Here is a 20,715-nt window from a genome sequence, read left to right as displayed (position 1 = left end):
CTCATCCACGAAGGCAGACCTCTTTTGTGGGCGACTTCTTGCTTATGAACCACATAAAAGGGAGTATCTGTAAGACAGTATACTACATTGGAAAGACATCTGCAATTGGAGAAAGAAAACTAGGCCTGTATCCTAGCTTTGATGCTAAATACCTGTATGACCTTGGGAAAATCATTTAAACTCTTGAGGCCTCAGTTTCTCTATCAGTAAAATGGAAAGGTTGGATTATATCACCACTAGCGATTCTTTCCAACTCTAAAGCTATGATCCCATACTCTTAGTTATATGGGATTTTGATGTGGATTTTGTGGTCTGATAAGGAAGGCTCCTAGGTTAGAAGAGAACTGATTGCTTTTAGTTGGTATGACAAGGTATTCTTATTTATTTGTGTATAGTAAATCCCAGTGTCTGTGGCAAGGGCTTATCCTTAGTGTTATCTGGTGTTTGCAGGGATATTAGGAATAGACATATGGAGCAGTATGAACTTGGTTTTGGTCACTCATACAGCCATGGACATGAGCAGAATCCCTTAACTCATGGCCAGTGCACTTATGCCATCATTAATGTAGATCAGTCCTTGCATATTTATGACAGGCCATAGTCACAATCTAGATCACTTCATGTATATACAAATCTTCACCTTACTTGCATTTTTCCCATTTATAACAATAATTTAAATTGTTTGCCACATAAAGGAGAATTAAACAGATAATAAATATAGAAATAGCAAAGCACTTTGGTGTTTCTGGCACAGCTTTAAAACAAATGAAGAGGAATTTCCATAATTAACAGCTTAGAAACAAGATGATACAAACACTTCAATTCCATTACCTTAGCAAGAACAATTTCTTTCACTCAAGTAGTTTTCCCTTTTTGTTTCTATTATGGATAGAGGAATGAAAGGCAAAGAATACCTAGTTATTTTTATTGTCTACACAGTGAGGCAAAATTAGAAACACCTTATCTATACTCGCATTTTTGTGTCCTGACAAGCACATTCAGAAGATTTCAAGCTTTGAGTAAAGAATGTCACAGTGTTAAATTGAAAAGGGATTTGGAAAAGATAGTGAAAATGAAGATATGTGATTCATCTGCCTAGCAAAAACTATCATGTGAATGGCAGGACAAATCAAGTGATATGCTCTCTGTGTTTGAGAACAGAATTTGTTCCTTGGAACAACTAGTAAAAATGATGAAATTAAATAATTGGCAGATGCAGCATTTAAAAAGTTAATATAAAACAATTCCATTTATTGAACAAATATTCAAATGTTGTAAAATACAATTTTTTCATCTTTTTATATTATACCCTAATGCTAAGTTTAATTTTCTTCTTTGGATTCAGAAATGTGAAAATCTTATATTCTGAACTCCTCTTTCCCTGCACATTGCCTCAATAACCACCAATTCCAAGTGCTATTGACCAAAGGCATTTTCTTGTTGGTAGAAACCTCTTCCATCCTCTTTTTCAGAGGATGTGGCTTTCAGAAATTCCAGATAACTCATAGTTATTTACTTTCCTTTTACCACACAGCGATTGTATTAGCCCAAAACTACTTAGATAAGTTAGTCAAGCAAACTCACAATCTGGCCCCACTCTTTCCAATCTTTCCTCCCCGCAATGTTTTCCTGTATGACCCCTAAGCTCCAATCAGATTGGTCTACCACTGTCCCTCAAATATGCCTTGCACATCCCCTTCCTTACACTATTCTCCCTGCTTAGAATATTCTTCCCTCTCTTCTTCAGATACCAGAATCCAACTCATTCTTCATGATCTAGATGGTGCATGAAAACTAACCTAACTACATTAGTATAAGATAATCACACTTTACTCTGAACCTCCTTATCACTTAATACCTGTACCACCTGACACTTCTCACCTAAGATCCTGGGTTATAATTTATATATTTATCATCCATATATCCTGTCCCAGTAAGATATATTCAAAATTCAATAAATATTTATGGAGGCATTAGATGGCATAATGCTAGGTGCTGTAGGATGAGTGCAGGAGTTGTGTCAGGCTGTTTTGTATTCTCCACAGTACCTAGCACAATGCCTTGCTCACTTAAGACTAATTCAACAAGGAGCTGTTAAGGTGCTTGCTATGACCAATAGCTATGTGTATAGTATAGATACCAATTTTAAGGCTTGGTAATCTGGAGGATCCATAGGAATTAGAGAGGCCATATGGACTCCCTTATCTCTTTAGTGGACTATGAGGAGTGGGGCTGGGGAAAAGGAAGGAGGAAAGTTTAGATCAAACCAGGGCCACACTGGGAAGCAATTCTTGAAGTATTTAGAGAAATGAGCCTAGGCCTTATCCTTATATTCACTTGAAATGGTTTTAGGCTAAATTATTCTCCAAGGAATATTTGGTTCACTTGTTATGAATTATGCAAGTACTCTATCAAACCCCATAGACATTTGAACATTTTTCTTTTAGAAGTACCAAATTTAAACATGTCCCTTTTTAAACAAAAGAGAAAGGGATAAGACATTCCATAAAGTATGAGAAAGAATTCAAGGCAAAAGAGTTCATGACATCTTTTGCCTAGTAAAATCTTCCAAATATATTTACAATTTACAAATACTTGTGAATAGAGAAAATCAGTTAATACCTACACCATACCACCAGTCTTCCTGTACTTTTGAAACCATAAAATGAACACTAGCAAACATGGGAAGTGTCCTTACAAAAATTGTATGGTATTAAAGGGACCATCACCCTATGGCAATTACAGAAAAAATACACACTTCCTCGACAAAAAGGAGGAAGAAGAATGATAAAAATTCTTAAAGTATATAATGAAGAGCTATGAGACCTAAAGAAATACTTTTGGGACAAGCACACTTCATCTCACCAAACAATAGCCAAGGCTGATACACCATGGACTTTATCATGTAACTAGGAAATGGCTCAGATCCAAGAAGGAAATAAAAATGCCCTCCATGGGGCAATAGTCACATGAACTCACTCAACAATGTGTCAACAAAGACATCAGACAATCAACTGAGTCACGTATATTTGCTTGTGGTCTCAGAGGGGCTCATGATAATAATCCAGGACCAGATCATTGCCACCAGTAATTAGAGAAGAGTTGTTCTTAAGTCATCAATATACTTAGTGATCTTTAGCTATATCTGTATCTATATCTAAATATTTATATCTAATGTGAAGAGTGCGTTTGTATGTATGTGTTTGCATGCATGAAACTGGCAGAAATTTTGCAACATGAGACCATAAGCTGTAAAAAATTAAAACATTGAATATCTAGTAAACATGATCTGATTACTAGAGTTTACACATCATAATTCAATAAATTCATGAACTAATGAATGAGAAATTCTATACTACATACATACTTCAAAATATCTGAGACAACTCAATAATAAATTGTACTGGAACCAGACGATTATCATGGATTGAACCGTTACCCACAATCACCCAGAAATACATTGTCCATAAAAAGAAACAACTTAAAACAATGTTTTTAATAGATTCCATTATGCCAAATACGTATAATCTCCAAGCTTCATGAACAAAAACTTTCACAATACAGAGATGTGGCAGAGGAGATTAAACATGTGAGAATAGAAGGGTGGTAAAAATTATTCTGCTAAACCTCATCTACTAATGGAGTTGCATCCAAAATGCTTTCTGTGAACTTACAGAGGATGAACACATATGTTAATACTTTATTCAAATACAAAAAGTGGTTATCAACCTCTGAAAAAGTCCATACAATACTGCATATCAAAGAATAAGAGCAAGATAGCAATTTGTTCTAGTACTGTTTCTATTTGAACCCTTTGACAAAATCAGAATAAGATAATAATAATAACTGGCATTAATATACCACCTTAAGGTTTATAACATGCCTTACACACATTATTTCATTTGGTCCTCACAAGAACTCTGTGATGTAAGTACTAGAGGTTTTATTATTTCATTTTCATTTTACGTTTGAGGAAACTAAGTGTCAGAGAAATTAAGTCATTTTCTCATATTCACAAGCTGGTGTCAGAAGTAAAACTAGAGCTCAGGTCTCTCCTGACTCCAAATGTCGTTCTATGTTTACTATACCAACTGGCTATGTTTGAAAAATGTTTCTTACCTGGCTTGCAGGTGTCTGTCCAATCACTGCTTCATATGGAGGAGGGAGTTCTGTTGGATAAAGAATCCCAGGACTGTTGATAGCAACTTCATACAAAGTACTGAATGGAGAATGAGGAAATTCCAAGTGAAGTCCTCTGAAAAGAGAGAAAGGACACTTTATTATAATCCTTTATCTTAGCAAGAAAACTAATTACATTTCTCGATTATAGCAGAGCAAACAGAATGTGTAATAATCTTGTGAAAAGTTTTCCTCTTCATATACTTGTCATGTAAATGAAATGAAACCCTAATTCACTGGGATTTCAGTTGAACTTTTTTTTTCTGGGAGAACACACCAACTATTTAACCAACTTCACAACACCACCTTTAAATTAAGGTCATTATACAGATGATTAAATTTTTAATTCAACTTTTGTGTGTTCTATTAATGACTGTAATTTAATAGAAGCTTAAGTTTTATGTTCAATTATGACATAAAAGGGTTGCTTCTATCTTACCAGAATTCTTTTTTTATCATTGGATTGCAACAATACTGAGTGTTCTAAATCTGAACTGTCACTTTTTTCCACAACTGATTTGCTAGTCTCTTCTCAAACTCTCCTTACCTTCATTATTCTCTAGTCAACTTGTTCCCTGAAAGTGAGAGCAGTTCAAATTCTCATAACAAACCCAACCCGACTATTGCTTCCTGATCTATGTAAGTATGGCATGTAATCACAGACATATAAAGAAAAGATGAACCTTTGAGCTCTATCATGGGTGTACAGGTATACTCTGGTGGGTAATAGGGTGGGGGAGGTATTGGAGGTATGAATTCATCAAAATCCAAGGTCTGGTGGAGAATGGTTCCATGGGGAGTCATACAGTCTGGGTTTGTGGAATGTGATCTCTGTGGAAGAAACTGAAAAATAAAGTTGAATCAGATTTATTTGTGCAGAGCTACTAGGACATCTCATGCTGTGTGTGTCTAACTTAATTATATATGAGCTTTAATTATAAATTTAAAGTATATGTAATTTGAGCTATCAAGAAGGAATGTTAAACACATATTTAAGAAAGAAAAGTTTTCCCTGAGTAATGTTTTACCCTAGACATACTATTAGAACTTGTTTTTCAAATACTGATATGCTGAATGTTAGTGGTTTTTGTTGTTGTTGTTGTTTAAGGAAAATAAGACTGCAGAACTCTTTACGTTCTTCTCATACCAAACCCTGATGGACAATGTTTGTTCGGTAAATTTCCTGATTCCCAACCAATGCTGGTACTTGCAGATTTTAGGGGAAAAGAAACAGCCTTTATGAGTCCCTTTAATGATATATTGTGAATTGATCTCAATAACTGAGGTTGACTGACTTGTTCAATAAAAAGGGCAAATGATTCCACTGTATTTCTTCTTCGAGTAGATGTGTTTCCTATGTTTCTCATGAAAATCTTCCCATCATGCTTCTGGAAGTAGCTGATTGTTGCTTCCATATATTAGGTTACTTCATCTGACTACCCAAGATGTTACATTTTATGCATTCATTTACTCACTTATTCAACAACCATTTATTGAATTGTGTAATAAATTGTGCTAGGATCTGGGGAAGATATGAAGCTAAATATAACATAACCTATACCCTCAAGGAGTTTATAATGTGCTATGGAATAATAATAGTTTATTATAATTTTAAATGGACATTTTTTTGACATTATAGATATTTCCCAACCATACAAATATCTCTACAAAGTTGTTCAGTTCAGTTTTTTTCAGTCATGTCTTGACTTCCTGATCCCATATGGGATTTTCTTAGCAAAGATACGGGAGTGGTTTGCCATTTCCTTTTCCAACTCATTTTACAGATGAGGAAACTGAGGCAAATATGATTAAGTGACTTGCCCAGGGTCACAAAGACAGTAAGTGCCTGAGATCAGATTTGAACTCAGGAAGATGTCTTCCTATCTCCAAGCCCAGCATTCTAACCACTATGCCACTTACCTGCTCTCCAAAGTAATTATATGAAAAAGTAATTTAGTGATTTAACTTTGATAATATAGTACTAACATTGACTTTTGAAATTTGATGCATTTTGTTGCCTTTCAGTACTATCTTTATTTAAACTGTAGTCATTATGAAATATATTGCTTTACAACTTAGCTTTCTTTACTTTGCATCATTTCATCTAAATCTCTCCATATTTCTCTGAATTCTCTATATTCATTTTTCCTTCAGGTACCATAAATTTTCAGTTACCCCTCCAATTAGTGGGCACATGTATTATTTCTAACTTGTTATCACAAATAATATCTTTATTGACATTTTGTAACATATGAGTCTTTTCTTGTTGTCAAGAGTTTCCTTGGGCTATCATTCCAATAGTGGAATCTCTGAGTTCATGAGAATAATTTATTTTTCTATTCTACTCAGGTTACATTTAGATATGTATCATTTGTCCATGTTTCCTTTAATGACTATAATTTTATTTCATTACAGTATGTAAGAACATATTAACTACTTCTCATTTTCTGCATTTATTTATGAGATTTTGATGCCCTATTCTAATATATGGCCAATTTTTGTAAAGGATACCATGTGATGCAGAAAAGTAAGTGTGTCCTTTAGTGTTTCCATTTAATAATTACCATAGGTCTAGCAAATCTAGTTTTCCCCAACATTCCACTTTGATAATTTCCTTCTTATTTGTCTTGCTGTTAGACTTATCAAGTTCTTTTTTTTTTTTGGTGAGACAATTGGGGCTAAGTGACTTGCCCAGGGTCACACAGCTAGTGAGTGTTAAGTGTCTGAGGCAGACTTATCAAGTTCTAAAAGAGGAATGTGAAAAGTACAATTTTTTTCTATAAAAGTAATTTTATCTTTAAATTAGCCTCTCCTTTACACATTCCTAGATGCTATACCATTTGGTATATATTGTATTTATATGCCTGTATAATCAATACTGATACTATATTTTCAATGATAATTTTAAATAATATACTTTCCTTGTTTGTTTCTCAAAATTATTTTTCCTAGTTGAGAAAATCTAAAATCGTGACAGACTCCTCATGTTCTGCATTTGTCTGAAGCATCACACATAATAAGATAGCTTCCCACTTTAATACTATATACATCTTTATATTGTAAGAGATAGCCAGCTACAGTGGAAAGAATATCCAATTTTGAATCTTGAGTTTAGCAATGCCAGACCTGAATTTAAACCTTGGCTCTGCTACTAACTGCCTGTGATACCTGTAAAATGAGGGGATTTGACTAGAAGACCTACAAGATCCTTTCCGGCTATGGATCTATATTCCTATAAGTACAGTTCTGGATTCTGTAACAATTCAAAAACAAAAAATATACATACACATTTTAGTACTTATAATTACTCATTGTCTAAGTTGGGCCTGTATATGAAAAACGTTCAAAATCATTGCATTTTGGGAATTTTGCGATCTCGTGCTTGCTCGTTCTCTCTCTCTCTCTCTCTCTCTCTCTCTCTCTCTCTCTCTCTCTCTCTCTCTCTCTCTCTCCCTCCCTCCCTCCCTCCTTCCCTCTCCCTCCCTCCCTCCCTCCCTCCTCTCCTCTCCTCTCCCCCCACTATATACAAATTATTACCAGTAGAAAATGTTGATATTATGATCCCAGATTTTTTGACTTATAAAGTAAGGGAATGTTGTAAATGTGGTTAATTGAGAATTTAGCAAAGCTTTTGACAAAATCTATCATGCTATTCTTTTGGAACAGATACAAAGATACAGTCTAGGTGGCTATTCAGTTAAATGGCTTTGGGACAGGTTGAATGGCCTGGTCAAAAGAGTGGTCAGTCACTGCTTGAATGAGGTCTCCAGTGGAGTACCTCAGGAACCTAGGTTTGACTGTGTGCAGCTAAATATGTTTTTTTTTTTTAAGTCAATGATTTCTGTAAAGGTATGGATGGCTTGCATATCAAACTTACAAATAACAAAGATAGGAGGGACAGATAAAACACTGGGTAACAGATTCAGGATTTTTAAAAAAACGACTTTATAGACTAACACTGTCTGGACTCTCTAACAAAAATTTAATAGAGATATATATGAAATTTACAGTTGGAAGAGACAAGGCTAGAGAGCAGGTCCCCTGAAAAAGATCTGGGGATTTTTGGCATATTACAGACTTAATATGAGTTAACCTTGGGATATGGCAACCTAATGACTTTCAATTTTAAAATGTGCATTTATTAATGGCCTATTATTTGTCAGATAATGTGTGAGGATCTAGTCAAAAGTGAAACAATACAAGCCCTTAAGGAACTTACATTTAAATAGTGAGACACAATATGTGCATCAATGAGAAACACAGGTAAGGGTCTGGTTCTATGCTAATACTAGTCAAATAATAGATATGAAGTTTTTAATGTATAAAAAAGATCCTTAATGCCCTGTTATTTCTTTATGAGATGTGCATTCTCTTTGAATTGTTGAAGAAAGAAAGCAATGTGATTGGTTGGGATGATCAGTCATACCCATTGGACCTTTGCATAAAATAACAGACTACTGATAAATTCATAAAAAGCAGCGGACCAGACTAGTAGTGGAAGATTCCTGATTCAGACGAATGAGAGGGAATTACTCCTGGGGATAGCAGAGAGTTTCATTCTACCTCTGTTCTCTCCAAAGTGAATGTTATCAGAGATAATGGACAATTCTTTAAAGGACATCCTGAACACAAACAGAAATGCAGAGAGACACCCAAGGGTATGACCGATTGCATGATAAAAGAATGCCAGATATGTACTCAAGAAGAGCCATCTAGTAACCGGGTTGTAAGCCTATCTTCTGGCCACACATGTTCTCTTCATATACGCCACATTACTATGGTACTTTAGGTTTATGCCACTTACTCTTCCCCTAGACTAGGTATATTTTTGAGAAGCATACCCCAGATCTTTGAGGGATGTTTTGCACCAACTATTTTTACTATACTACCTTATTAAAGACTCTTGCTAAAAACTAGTTGAGGGGGTGGCTAGGTGGCACAGTGGATAAAGCATCAGCCCTGTATTCAGGAGTACCTGAGTTCAAATCTGGCCTCAGACACTTGACACTTACTAGCTGTGTTACCCTGGGCAAGTCACTTAACTCCCATTGCCATAAAAAAAAAAAAAAAAAACCAACCCAAAACCCCCAAACCAAAACCAAAACCAAAACCAAAACAAAAAATAAAAACTAGTTGAGGCTGTTGACTAATAATCAGTGGTGAGCATATTGATGGGAACTGGTGGATGAAAGCCAAAAAAACCTAAACCCTTCAGGATTTCCTGAGTAATAGCTGTTTTCTAGAGACCCAACCTGCCAAAAGCTACCTGGAGCTGGTGATGTAGTGGTGACACAGACTAAGGACAGATGCTATATGTATACAAAATAAATACAAAGTTACAAATGTTGAGTGGGTTGTTAGTTGGAATGGAGGGAGAAACCAAGAAAAGCCTCACATGAAAGGTGCTGGCACTTGAAAAAGACTTGAGAAAGAAAACCAAAGATTTCAAGAGGCATTGGTGAGGAAGGGGGTGGGGTACATTCAGTTCAAAGGCACAGAAACAAAAGATGGGTATTGTGCATGAGGAGAGTATTTTATTTGGTGTTTGTTGAGTTCAGAATAAGAATCAAATGTACGTAGAATGATTTACTAATCCTAAAGCATGATATACACACATACAAAAAGAAAGCACACTTGTGTACTTAGTATGTATGCAGAACCACAGACATAGAGCTGGAGGGGACCCCAGAAAACATCTTGTCCAACCCTTTCATTTTGAAAATGTTAAGTGACAGGCAGAGTCACATCAGGAGATATAGTATGTGAATCCAGGTCCTGTGATTGGAGTCAGTCTTTTCCCTGTGTATCATACTGCCCAGGATATTAAACCATGGAATAACTTCAAAGCATGCCTAGGTGATAAGATGTGACTGTATTTATGATGGAGAATAAGTGTGTATGGACATCCATGGGATGGGGTGAGTGAAAATGAAAATACAGAAGAACATTTACATGGAACAGGAACAAAGGAAACTGCTATTCTGCCCATGATAGACAAATCCTCCCTTGAGAGGATTTTGGTTTTTTTTGTGCTTTGGGGAGATGAATAATTTTCAGGTAGATAAAGTCATTGTGTTGACTTGTTTTGCAGTAATAAGATATTCTATATGTACATACATATGCTATGTATATATCATAATAATATAACATATAACTATGTATACATATTTGATTTGTTATAAGGAAGGGCTTCTATTGAGTGAGGAGTAGGAGGCAGAGGATTAGCAGACAGTAATAGTTATGAGAAGAAAAAGAACCAATAAAACATTTTTTAAAACACACAAGAAAAAAATGTAGGAGAGAGATCAGGCTTGTTATCACATTACTAAATTATATATACTTACACATATTTCTCTAAAAATACCATACAAACTGAAGTTCTGTTTCATATATGAACTTGTTTGTTGTTCTTTTTTTTGTATTTTGAAATGTTTGTTGGTAATTGAGATTAAAATAAAAAGAAAATTAAAAATAGAGCAATTATGAAATTGTTAATAGTCATTAAACTGTAGATACTTTGATTCAGTGATAATAGCACTAAGCACATATCTCAATGTGCTTCTAATTTCACAGGAACAAAACATACTCTGTGAGTGAAAAGGGAGAAAAACTTCACTATTGGTCACTTTTGTTAAGAGGCTAGGAACTGGGGGCAGCTGGGTAGTGCAGTGGATAAAGCACCAACCCTGGATTCAGGAGTACCTGAGTTCAAATCTGGCCTCAGACACTTGACACTTAATAGCTGTGTGACCCTGGGAAAGTCACTTAACCCCCATTGCCTCGCAAAAAACCAAAACCCAAACAAAACAGACAAAACAAACAAAAAACAAAAAAAAGAGGCTAGGAACCAAGAAACATTTATTTAGGAGACTTCCTAATATGTCAGACACTGAAAAACTAGACTCAATATGATCTCTATGCATTTTCAAAGTGCTGTCACATATACTATCTCATAAACCCTTAGATTCTTGGGGAGAAAGTATTAATCTTTCCATTTATAGATGCTGAAACTGACACACACAGAGGATAAATCAATTAAATAATATGTCAGCAGGCTATTTGTACACAAACAAAATGGCAGAAATTGGTATTGGGGAAATGGAAGGAAGTGGGAAGAAAAGATGAAGAGAATGCAGGAAATTCATGTCAAATAAGTTTAAGAATTCTTAGTTCCCTCAGAATGCAAGTTACAATATTAAACAAAGTATTTAGCAGCAATGCAGTCCAGGTTTCCAGAGAATAATAAATAATTTATATCCTGATTCTCCTATAAGAGTAAGAATTCTAAACCAATACCATCTTGGGTTATCTCACAGTTATGATTATTCCATACTTATAAGAAGTATCAACTTACATATAACTTAAACACATAGTAAGTACTAAATTAATGCCAAAATATATTGCCATTTTTGTTCTTAATACCTCTATGCTCTAACACAATGTACAGTGTTGGAGTTTACAGTTCCTGTAATGTTATATTTGCTTATGGAAGCACCTTAAAATTTATTACTTCACATTGAAATCTGATATGGTAAGTAGTACCCACATGGCACTTAACCTTTCTTTCATAATACATGCCAAAGAAAATAACCAGTATAAAGTCTCAATGAATAGGGTCAAAAGTTCATTGCCACCACATAAATGTTTAATTAGATACCTTTCTGAAAACTGTAACCCCCTTAAAAGGTTAGTAACTGCTTGTGACAATCCTAGTGGATTTATGCTGGCTGAAAGTGTTTGAGCAGGGTGTACAATTAGAACAGAATTTTTTTAATCTTAGTAATGATACACTAAAACTGTTTTCTTGCTTCTAAGCTTGCTTAAATGACATACTATGATGGGGTAAATGGAGAAAAAAAAGATAACATTCTCCTACCAAAACAAAAATATGCTTTTTCTTTCAATGTAAATTAAAAGTGAGGTGTTCTTTTTTCTTTTTAAGGTGGGAACTTCTGGTTTGGTTTTTTTCTTTTTAATACTGGTTCTCTAAAATAGAAAAAAAAAACAAAGGTTTTGATTCTGCCTGGAAAAGAAACACACATGCACAATATAATATCTGAAATTTGAGGATAACATACTGATTTATCTTGAGTTATATAATTAAAAGTCTTTCATATTAAGAGATATAACCTCATTTGCTTGGCCTCCTTTAGGAGTACCTCTTCCCTAAGACAACACTAATTATTTGGGTTTTTTAATAGGAAAACACAGACAAAACAACTAGATTAAAGCATGCAAACAATACAATATCGAATCTAAAGAATATTGGTTAACAGATTCCAAACCCAATAGATAAAATTCATTATCTTCAAAAAAGTATTATTATTATTATTTTTTTTTTTTTGGTAAGAAAGACTTGGATTACCCAGAGAATGTGCTTTCCTAGGGTTCTGGTCTATGTCAGTGAGGTTAAAGCTACATGCTTTAAGTATTTCCCCTTTGTTATGTTAATTTGGATATTGAAAGAGGCAAAAAAATGTTTGTTTAGCACTGATAAAAACAACTGGAGAAGAAATATATCGTATTAGATAAAAATGCTTGAGGAGAGACAGACTGTTTGTTCTGAAAGGACCAAGGAGAGAACAATCCCTCTCTGAGAAAAAAAAACACCCTAATAAATGTGGTAATGACTGCAAGGTATTATTGTCCACTGATTCATTTACATATGACTGCTTTCAGGGTTTTGAAGGATATAGCTTTTTGTGGACTGAGTGAATATATATGTATATATATATATAATATATACATACATACATACATGTACACACACACACACATATATATATATATATATTGTTTGTTTGTTTGTTTGTTTGTGTCATACCTGACTGGATTGTAGACTTTGAGTTTTTCAAATGGGTTTAGAGATGGCTTGCTGACTTGTGAAGAGGCTCTGATATCAGGCAATAAAAGTCAGAGATGAACAAAGAAGGACAGAAGATGAGAAACCAGAGATCAAAAGAATGAGAAGATAGCAACTTAAAGAGAGAAGCTGATGATGAAGACTTTCTCTTACTACTTCATGTGAACAAAATAGGGAAGTATCAGAAGATGAGGAGTGGCTTCAGAATGAGTAAATCGAGATAAATAGAAGCTGGACAACTACAGCTACTGTCCTCTTTGGAGCAGAGTTCTATAGCACCTGAAAGTTGCTTGAGGAAGGGAAAATCCTCCTGTTGAAGATCTGGCTGGGTTTGCCACAGTATTGCCATCTAACACTATCTATAGCCAGAGAAAGGGAAAACCTCACGGGAATGCCTGTGTTTCTCTTTACTGCTGTCCTCACATTCAGAGAGCAGAAGAAAAAGCAAAATAGCCACAAAGCTTATCTTAATGTATAGCTTTTCAAAAAATGCTTAACACTTTCTCAGCATCCTGCCAAGTGTAGCTTTGTGCTAAAAGAGCTTGATAATGCCTCAGAGGCTAGAAGTAGCAGAGAAGCAGCTTTGATCAGCAGGATATCAAAGCCTGTAGACAGTTGAGTTGTGAGTTTTCCCAAGCACATGGGTTTTTTCTTCGAATGTGCTTTACTGTTAGGTTTTTCTGCATGTGTCAACTTCCTCCCCATGGACACCATGTACATGGGTAGGAGAAAATGACTGTAGTTTAGGAATGGACTGTGATGTTTTCACTATTCCTGTTTTGCCCCCATCTTGAATAAATATAAGGTTTTAATTTTTTTGGTCTTGCATTCTTATTTAGTAAATGTTTCATATCCAAGAATTAATGATTTCGTTGTGACTGATTTTGTGTAGACAAGAAATACACCAGTGCAATTTTAGGAGCTATAGTAATAAGTTATAGAATTGTTTGCATCCCCTCCCTCCAAAATGGTTATTTCAAGGACCCTGAAGGTTGAGAAGTAGTAACATGATCTTGACCATGGCCAGTCCTCCTCTGGGAACTACCCCTCTGTCCCCAGACCTGCCATCATGAGAGCCATCCTAGAGAGAAAGAAGGGGAGTGTGGATGATCCACCAGACACAAAACCTTGACTACTATTGAAAATTGGTTAATTAATCATTTATGGTCTATATAGCATGGCTGCATGATTGAAACAAATAACACTTTTAGGTGTCTATAATTAGATGGAATTCCAATGATCCACAAAATAAATGAGATGAAAATTCCCATTAATTATCATCTAACAAGTAAATATTTGGGAATTCTCAGTATTGAAGGTATTGCACAATTATTATTACAAGGCTTTAGAAATTCCCAATACCCACATCCTGTCCTTTTTCATTTGTCAGAAGATAGAAATTTTCAACTCTAACTGTAAGCTGGTTGGAAACAGGGGCAGGGAGGCAGTTCTATTATTCTTATTAATACATTCTCCGAAGAAAAAAGGATAAACAATTTCTTCAAATTTCACTTAGATAGCTATGTGAGTCTATGTATGGGTTTATGCCATTAAAAACACTCACCATTTGTAACACATCAGAAGAAACCATCTGCATACAGCACATAGCTGTAGCCAAAGCACAAACAATAGTAGAAATGACGTTGAGAGCACACACACTGAATAACAGGTCCTGTGAAAAAAGATACACAATAGAATGTCAGTTCTTATCTTAGTAATACAGATGACAGAATCCCAAATATTTGTGACAGCTTTGACAATTCTAATTGACTACATTTATCAATTTTATGTGGCTTTAATTGTTGAAATAGAATTTATTCTTCTGAGAAAGATCTACTTACATATATATCCATATCAGAAACTAATTTATGATTCAAAATAAATATCCCTAGACTTAGAATGCTGACAGTTACTTCAATTCCTTTTCATTTGTTAATAATTATCATGTAGAATTTTGCTTTTTGGAAAAACAAGGTTATGATTAATGAGTTCCCAGAAATAATGCAATCTGAATGATAAGAACAATGATGAATGTTGTCATCTATGGCATGGAAAGAAACCAATAACAAGAGGGCAAACATTTCTTCTGCATTATATTGGCCAGATGGGTTTAAGCCCTATATAATAGAAAAAGGTGTCTATGTTGGAACTTCTAATTGAAAGTTCAGGTGGCTGGAAATGGTCAGTGCCCTGTATCATATATTCTTTCTCTGTAAGCATTTCTAATAAGAATTTCATATTTGTTTTAAAATATCTTTGTCTATGGAGATAATCCATTTCCAACTAAGCATGCTTCCTATTACATAAGACAATTTTAAATATATATATATATATATTCACCTCTATTAAAAAAAAAGAACAGAAATTTGTTTTCTCTCCCTCCCAAATCCCATCCCACTGAGATAAAGAAAACACACTAATTGTAACATGCATAATCAAGCAAAATACATTTCAGCAGTCATCGTATACAAAAATTTATCTTTCTGCAGTATAAATTTATTATTTCTCTGTAATCATGAATGGTCATTATATTGATCATAGTTCTTATAGCTTTCATAATTGATTTTATTTTTGGTGGGGCAATGAGGGTTAAGTGACTTGCCCAGGGTCACACAGCTAGTAAGTGTCAAGTGTCTGAGGTCGGATTTGAACTCAGGTCCTCCTGAATCCAGGCTCATTGCTTTATCCACTGCGCCACCTAGCTGCCCCCATAGTTGAATTTTTTAACATTATTATAATTGAGTAAATTATTCTCCTGTTTCTGATCATTTTATTCTTCTTCAGTTTATAAAAGTCCTCAAAATTATTCATTGCTATAATACTGTTATGATACATTCTTCTGATTCTTCCTACTTCATTCTAAATCTTTTCATATGTTTTCTGTCTTTTTTTTGGGGGGGGGTTCACTATATATTAATGTTTATTTAATCTCATCTGGATCCTCACTAAAACAAGGCAAGTATTCTATTCTCTAATCAGCTCATTATTCCATTATCTATGCTGACCATTCCCAACCTCCACATCCTTTTTTTTAAATAAAAGTATTTTATTATTTTCCAGTTACATGCAGAGATAGTTTTCAGCATTTGTTTATATAAGATTTCCAATTTCAAAATTTTTCTCCCCCCCGCCCCTCCCTTCCCTAGACAGCAGGCAATCCGATATAGGTTTTATATATATATATATATATATATATAGTTTTTCTGTCTTCTTAAAATAATTTATTTCCTCATTTCTTACAGCATAATAGTACTCCATCACATTCATATACAATGTTTTCATTCATTTCTCAATTGATGAACATTCCCTTAGTTTCCAATTTTTGTCAAAATAAAGAGCCACTAGAAGTATTTTTATACTTAAAGAAACTCTTTTTCCTAAGATCTCTTTGTGGTATAGGCTTAGCAATGTAATTGCTGAGTAAGAAGACACATACTATTCAGCAAATTTTATGTATAATTCCAAATTGCTTTCCAGAATGGTTGTGCCCATTCACAGGCTCAGCAAGAGTGTGTCAATGTTCCTGTTTTACCACAGCCCCTCCAACATTCATAATTTTAATTTTTTGTCATCTTTGCCACTCTCAGGAATAGGAGGTGGAATCTCAGAATCACTTTAATTTGTATTTCTTTAACTAGTAGTGATTTGGATCACTTTTCCATATGGCTATGCATAGCTAGGGTTTCTTCCCTTGGGAACTGCCTTTCATAACTTCAGACCATTTATCAACTGGGGAATAGCTCTTTTCTTATAAGTTTGAATCAGTTCTTTGTATATCTTGGAAATGAGATCTTTGTATATCTCTGTATATCTTGGAAATGAGATCTTTAGGAGAAAAACTTGTGGCAAATTTGTCACAGGTGCTTTCATTTTAAACTCATTTTTATTATATTTGTGCAAAAATATCTTAATTTTATATAATCACAACTATCCATTTTACCTTCTGTAATTCTCTTTATTCCTTGTTTGACCATGAACTGTCCTCTTATTCACCGATTTGATGAATAACTTTCCCCTTATTTTGCCTTATTTGTTTATGATATGACCTTTTATATCTAGGTTACATGTCCATTTGTAGTTTATCTTATAAGTTGTAAGGTTTTGGAATAAAGCTAATTTTTTCTATAATGCTATACAATTTTTATTATTCTTTTTTAAAAATCAAATTAACCAAAGGTTTCATCAAACCAGCTCTTAGTTTTATTGATTAATTCTATAGTTTTCTTGCTTTCAATTTTGTTAATTTCTCCTTTGATTTTTCAGGATTTCTAATTTAGTATTTAATTGGGGATTTTTAATTTGTTCTTTTTTTCTAGCTTTTTTAGTTGCATGTCCAATTCATTGATCTCCTCTTTTTCTTTTTTATTCATGTAAGCATTTAGGGATATAAAATTTCCCATAAGCACTGCTTTGGCTGCATTCCATAGGTTTTGGTATGTTGTTTCATTATTGTCATTCTCTTGGATGAAGTTGTTGATTGTTTCTATGATTTGTTGTTTGACCTACTCATTCTTTAGGATGAGATTATTAGTTTCCAATTACTTTTCAGTCTACCTTTCCATGGCTCTTTATTACATGTCATTTTTATCACATCATGATCTGAGAAGGATGCATTTACTATTTCTGCCTTTCTACATTTGACTATGAGGTTTTTGTGCCCTAATATATGGTCAATTTTTGAATATGTGCCTTGCTGTACAATTTTTATACCAATTTTTGTCAAATAGTCTTTATCCCAGTAGATGCATTTTTCTGTTTATGAAATACCAGAACATTACATACATTTTCTTTTGGACATTGTGTACCTATTTGTTTCATTGATCATTCTCCCTATTTTTTAACCAATACTTAAGAATTACTGTTTTGGAGTAATTTGAGATCTGACACTACTAGGTCCCCTTCATTCCTATCTTTTTGTTATTTCTCTTGAGATTTTTGACCTTTATTTTCTCCATATGAATTTTATTTTTTATTTAAAAAAATCACTTGGCAATAATTTGGTATAGAACTAAGTAAATATATTAATTTAGGTAGTATTGTCATTTTTAATATTTTATTGTACATCCTAACCATGAGCAATTAATTATTTTCCAATTATTTTTATCTGTATTTATTTCTCTAAACAACTGTAGCTGCATTCATATAGTTCCTATATCTTGGAAGGTAAACTTGCAAATATTTTATATACTCTTTCTACAGGGTTTGAAAGGCATTTTATAGAAATGATAATTTGTGTTTAACTTATATATTGCACATTTGCTGAAACTTATTTATTTCAATTAATTGTAGTGGACTCATTAGGGTTCTTTGAGTGATATTTTTAAAATCTATGGTTATTTCCTTGATTTCTTTTTCTTGTCTTATTGCTAGTCAGAATTCTAGTATTATGTCAAATAGAACTTTGACAATTTACATTCCTTTTTCACCCTGGAATTTATTTGAAAGAATTCTAGTTTATCTTCATTAAAAATAATGGGGGGGGGCAGCTAGGTGGCACAGTGGATAAAGCACCAGCCCTGGAGTCAGGAGTACCTGAGTTCAAATTTGGCCTCAGACACTTAACACTTACTAGCTGTGTGACCCTAGGCAAGTCACTTAACCCCAATTGCCTCACCAATAATAATAATAATAATAATAACTCTTAGTTTCAGGTATAAGGTTATTATTTTAAGGAAAGGTCCACTTTTTTCTATGTTTTTTAATTTTTTTTGGCGGGGCAGTGGGGGTTAAGTGACTTGCCCAGGATCACACAGCTAGTAAGTGTCAAGTGTCTGAGGCCGGCTTTGAACTCCGGTCCTCCTGAATCCAGGGCCAGTGCTTTAACCACTGCGCCATCTAGCTGCCCTGTTTTTAATTTTTAAAAACAGTAATTGGTGTTGTATTTATCAAAAGCCTTTTTTTGCATCTACTAATAATAGTTATATGATTTTTGTTTAATTTGATATTAAGTGGATAAGTTTATAATTTTCCTAATATTAAGCCAATCTTGCATTCCTGATGTAAAATGTCATTTATCTCTTTTAATCAAGTTTATATTTGTTGTTTTCTTGTCTGAAATCATAATCGCTAACCCTTTGTGTGTGTATAAGTATGTGTGTGTGTGTATGTGTGTGTGTGTGTGTGTGTGTGTGTGTGTGTGTGTGTGTGTTCAGCTGATTGACAATAGATTTTACTCCAATTCCTTATTTTAACTGTGGGGTTTTGTTTTTGTTTTTTGGTCAGGCAATTGGAGTTAAATGACTTGCCCAGGGTCACACAGCTAGTAAGTGTTAAGTGTCTGAGGCTGGATTTGAACTCAGGTCTTCCTGAATCCAGGGCCAGTGCTCTATCCACTGTGCCACCTAGGTGCCCCTAATTCTGGGTTTTTAAGTTTCAAGTGTATCTCTTGGAAACAACATTTAGTTAGATATTTCTTTTCTAATTTATTCTAAGTTCTGCCATTTATTTTGTTTTTAATTGCTTACATTTCCCCCGAATCCCTTCTCTTACTCCCTTTCAGGCAGTCATTCCTCAGGAAGACATGTCAGCAATAGAGCCAAGACGACATGGATTGAGTCCTGCCTCACATACTTGCTACTTGTGTGATCCTAACAAAACATAACCTCTCAGAGCCTCATTTTCCTCAACTATACCATTAGAAGGTTGGACTAGATAACATCTCAGGTGCCCTTCAGCTCTAAATCTATGATCCTATGAGATATGTTAAGATCACAAGTGTAATGCAGAGATTCTTTATTTTGAATTAAATTTCCTCTAAAATGCAAAGATTAGTGAAATTAGAATCAAAAGCCATCATTTAAATCCCTTAATATCTCTCTGACATTGGGGAAGCCATACAACCTCTCTAGGCTTTAGTTTCCTCATCTATAGTGGACTACTAAGATCCCTTCTAGTCTAGATCTATTTTGTTGTTAGGTAATTTCAGGCATGTCCAATTCTTTGTGACCCATTCGAATTTTTCTTGGCAAAGATACTGCAGTGGTTTGCCATTTCCTTCTCCACTTTATTTTACAGATGAGGAAACTGAGGCAAACAGGGTTAAGTGACTTGTCCAGGGTCACATGACTAGTAGTTGGTGAGGCCACATTTGAATTCGGGTTTCCCTGACTCCAGGCCTAGTCGTCTGTGCACTGCACCACCTAGCTGTCCTCGTCTAGATCTATTGTCCTAGGAATATAACAATATTTCCATCTGTGCCAAAAAAGGCTTATTAAATTTTATTTGATTAAATGCCTTAATTAAATAATAAGAAACTATTTAAAATATAAAGTTATCCATTTTCTTTTCTTTTTTTTTTTCCTTTTTCTTTTTTTTTTTTTTTTGCGGGGCAATGGGGGTTAAGTGACTTGCCCAGGATCACACAGCTAGTAAGTGTCAAGTGTCTGAGGCCAGATTTGAACTCAGGTACTCCTAAATCCAAGGCTGGTGCCTTTATCCACTGTGCCACCTAGCCGCCCCTAAAGTTATCCATTTTCAAGGTCAGTAGCAATAAATTGACATGTACTCTCAAAAGATGGCAAGTGCAGGAAAATCAAGGCAATTACTTGATTTTTTTCAGACACATTACAAACACACAGGCAATCAAAATACCATGAATTCACAGAGAAGGTTATATAACATTACATGTAATATCATATCAGACCATATTAGAGGCAGTTGGTGGCACAGTGGAT

At 34.4% G+C, this 20,715-nt stretch overlaps 1 protein-coding gene across 1 annotated transcript in view; it reads right to left on the bottom strand.

The window, feature by feature from the left end:
* Nucleotides 1–20,715, bottom strand: part of FAM189A1 (family with sequence similarity 189 member A1) — a 556,488-nt gene that overhangs the window by 30,149 nt on the left and 505,624 nt on the right. The window contains exons 5-7 of the mRNA XM_043987879.1: nt 14,607–14,714; nt 4,863–5,022; nt 4,120–4,253 (exon numbers count right to left, since the gene is read on the bottom strand). Coding sequence (XP_043843814.1) covers nt 4,120–4,253; nt 4,863–5,022; nt 14,607–14,714 — 402 coding nt within the window. The remainder of the gene's footprint in view (nt 1–4,119; nt 4,254–4,862; nt 5,023–14,606; nt 14,715–20,715) is intronic.

This window comes from Dromiciops gliroides, chromosome 2, assembly GCF_019393635.1.
Source record: "Dromiciops gliroides isolate mDroGli1 chromosome 2, mDroGli1.pri, whole genome shotgun sequence".
In the NCBI taxonomy this organism is placed as follows: domain Eukaryota; kingdom Metazoa; phylum Chordata; class Mammalia; order Microbiotheria; family Microbiotheriidae; genus Dromiciops; species Dromiciops gliroides.
The sequence above is the reverse complement of the archived record's forward strand: the minus strand, read 5'-3'. Positions and strand labels throughout refer to the sequence as shown.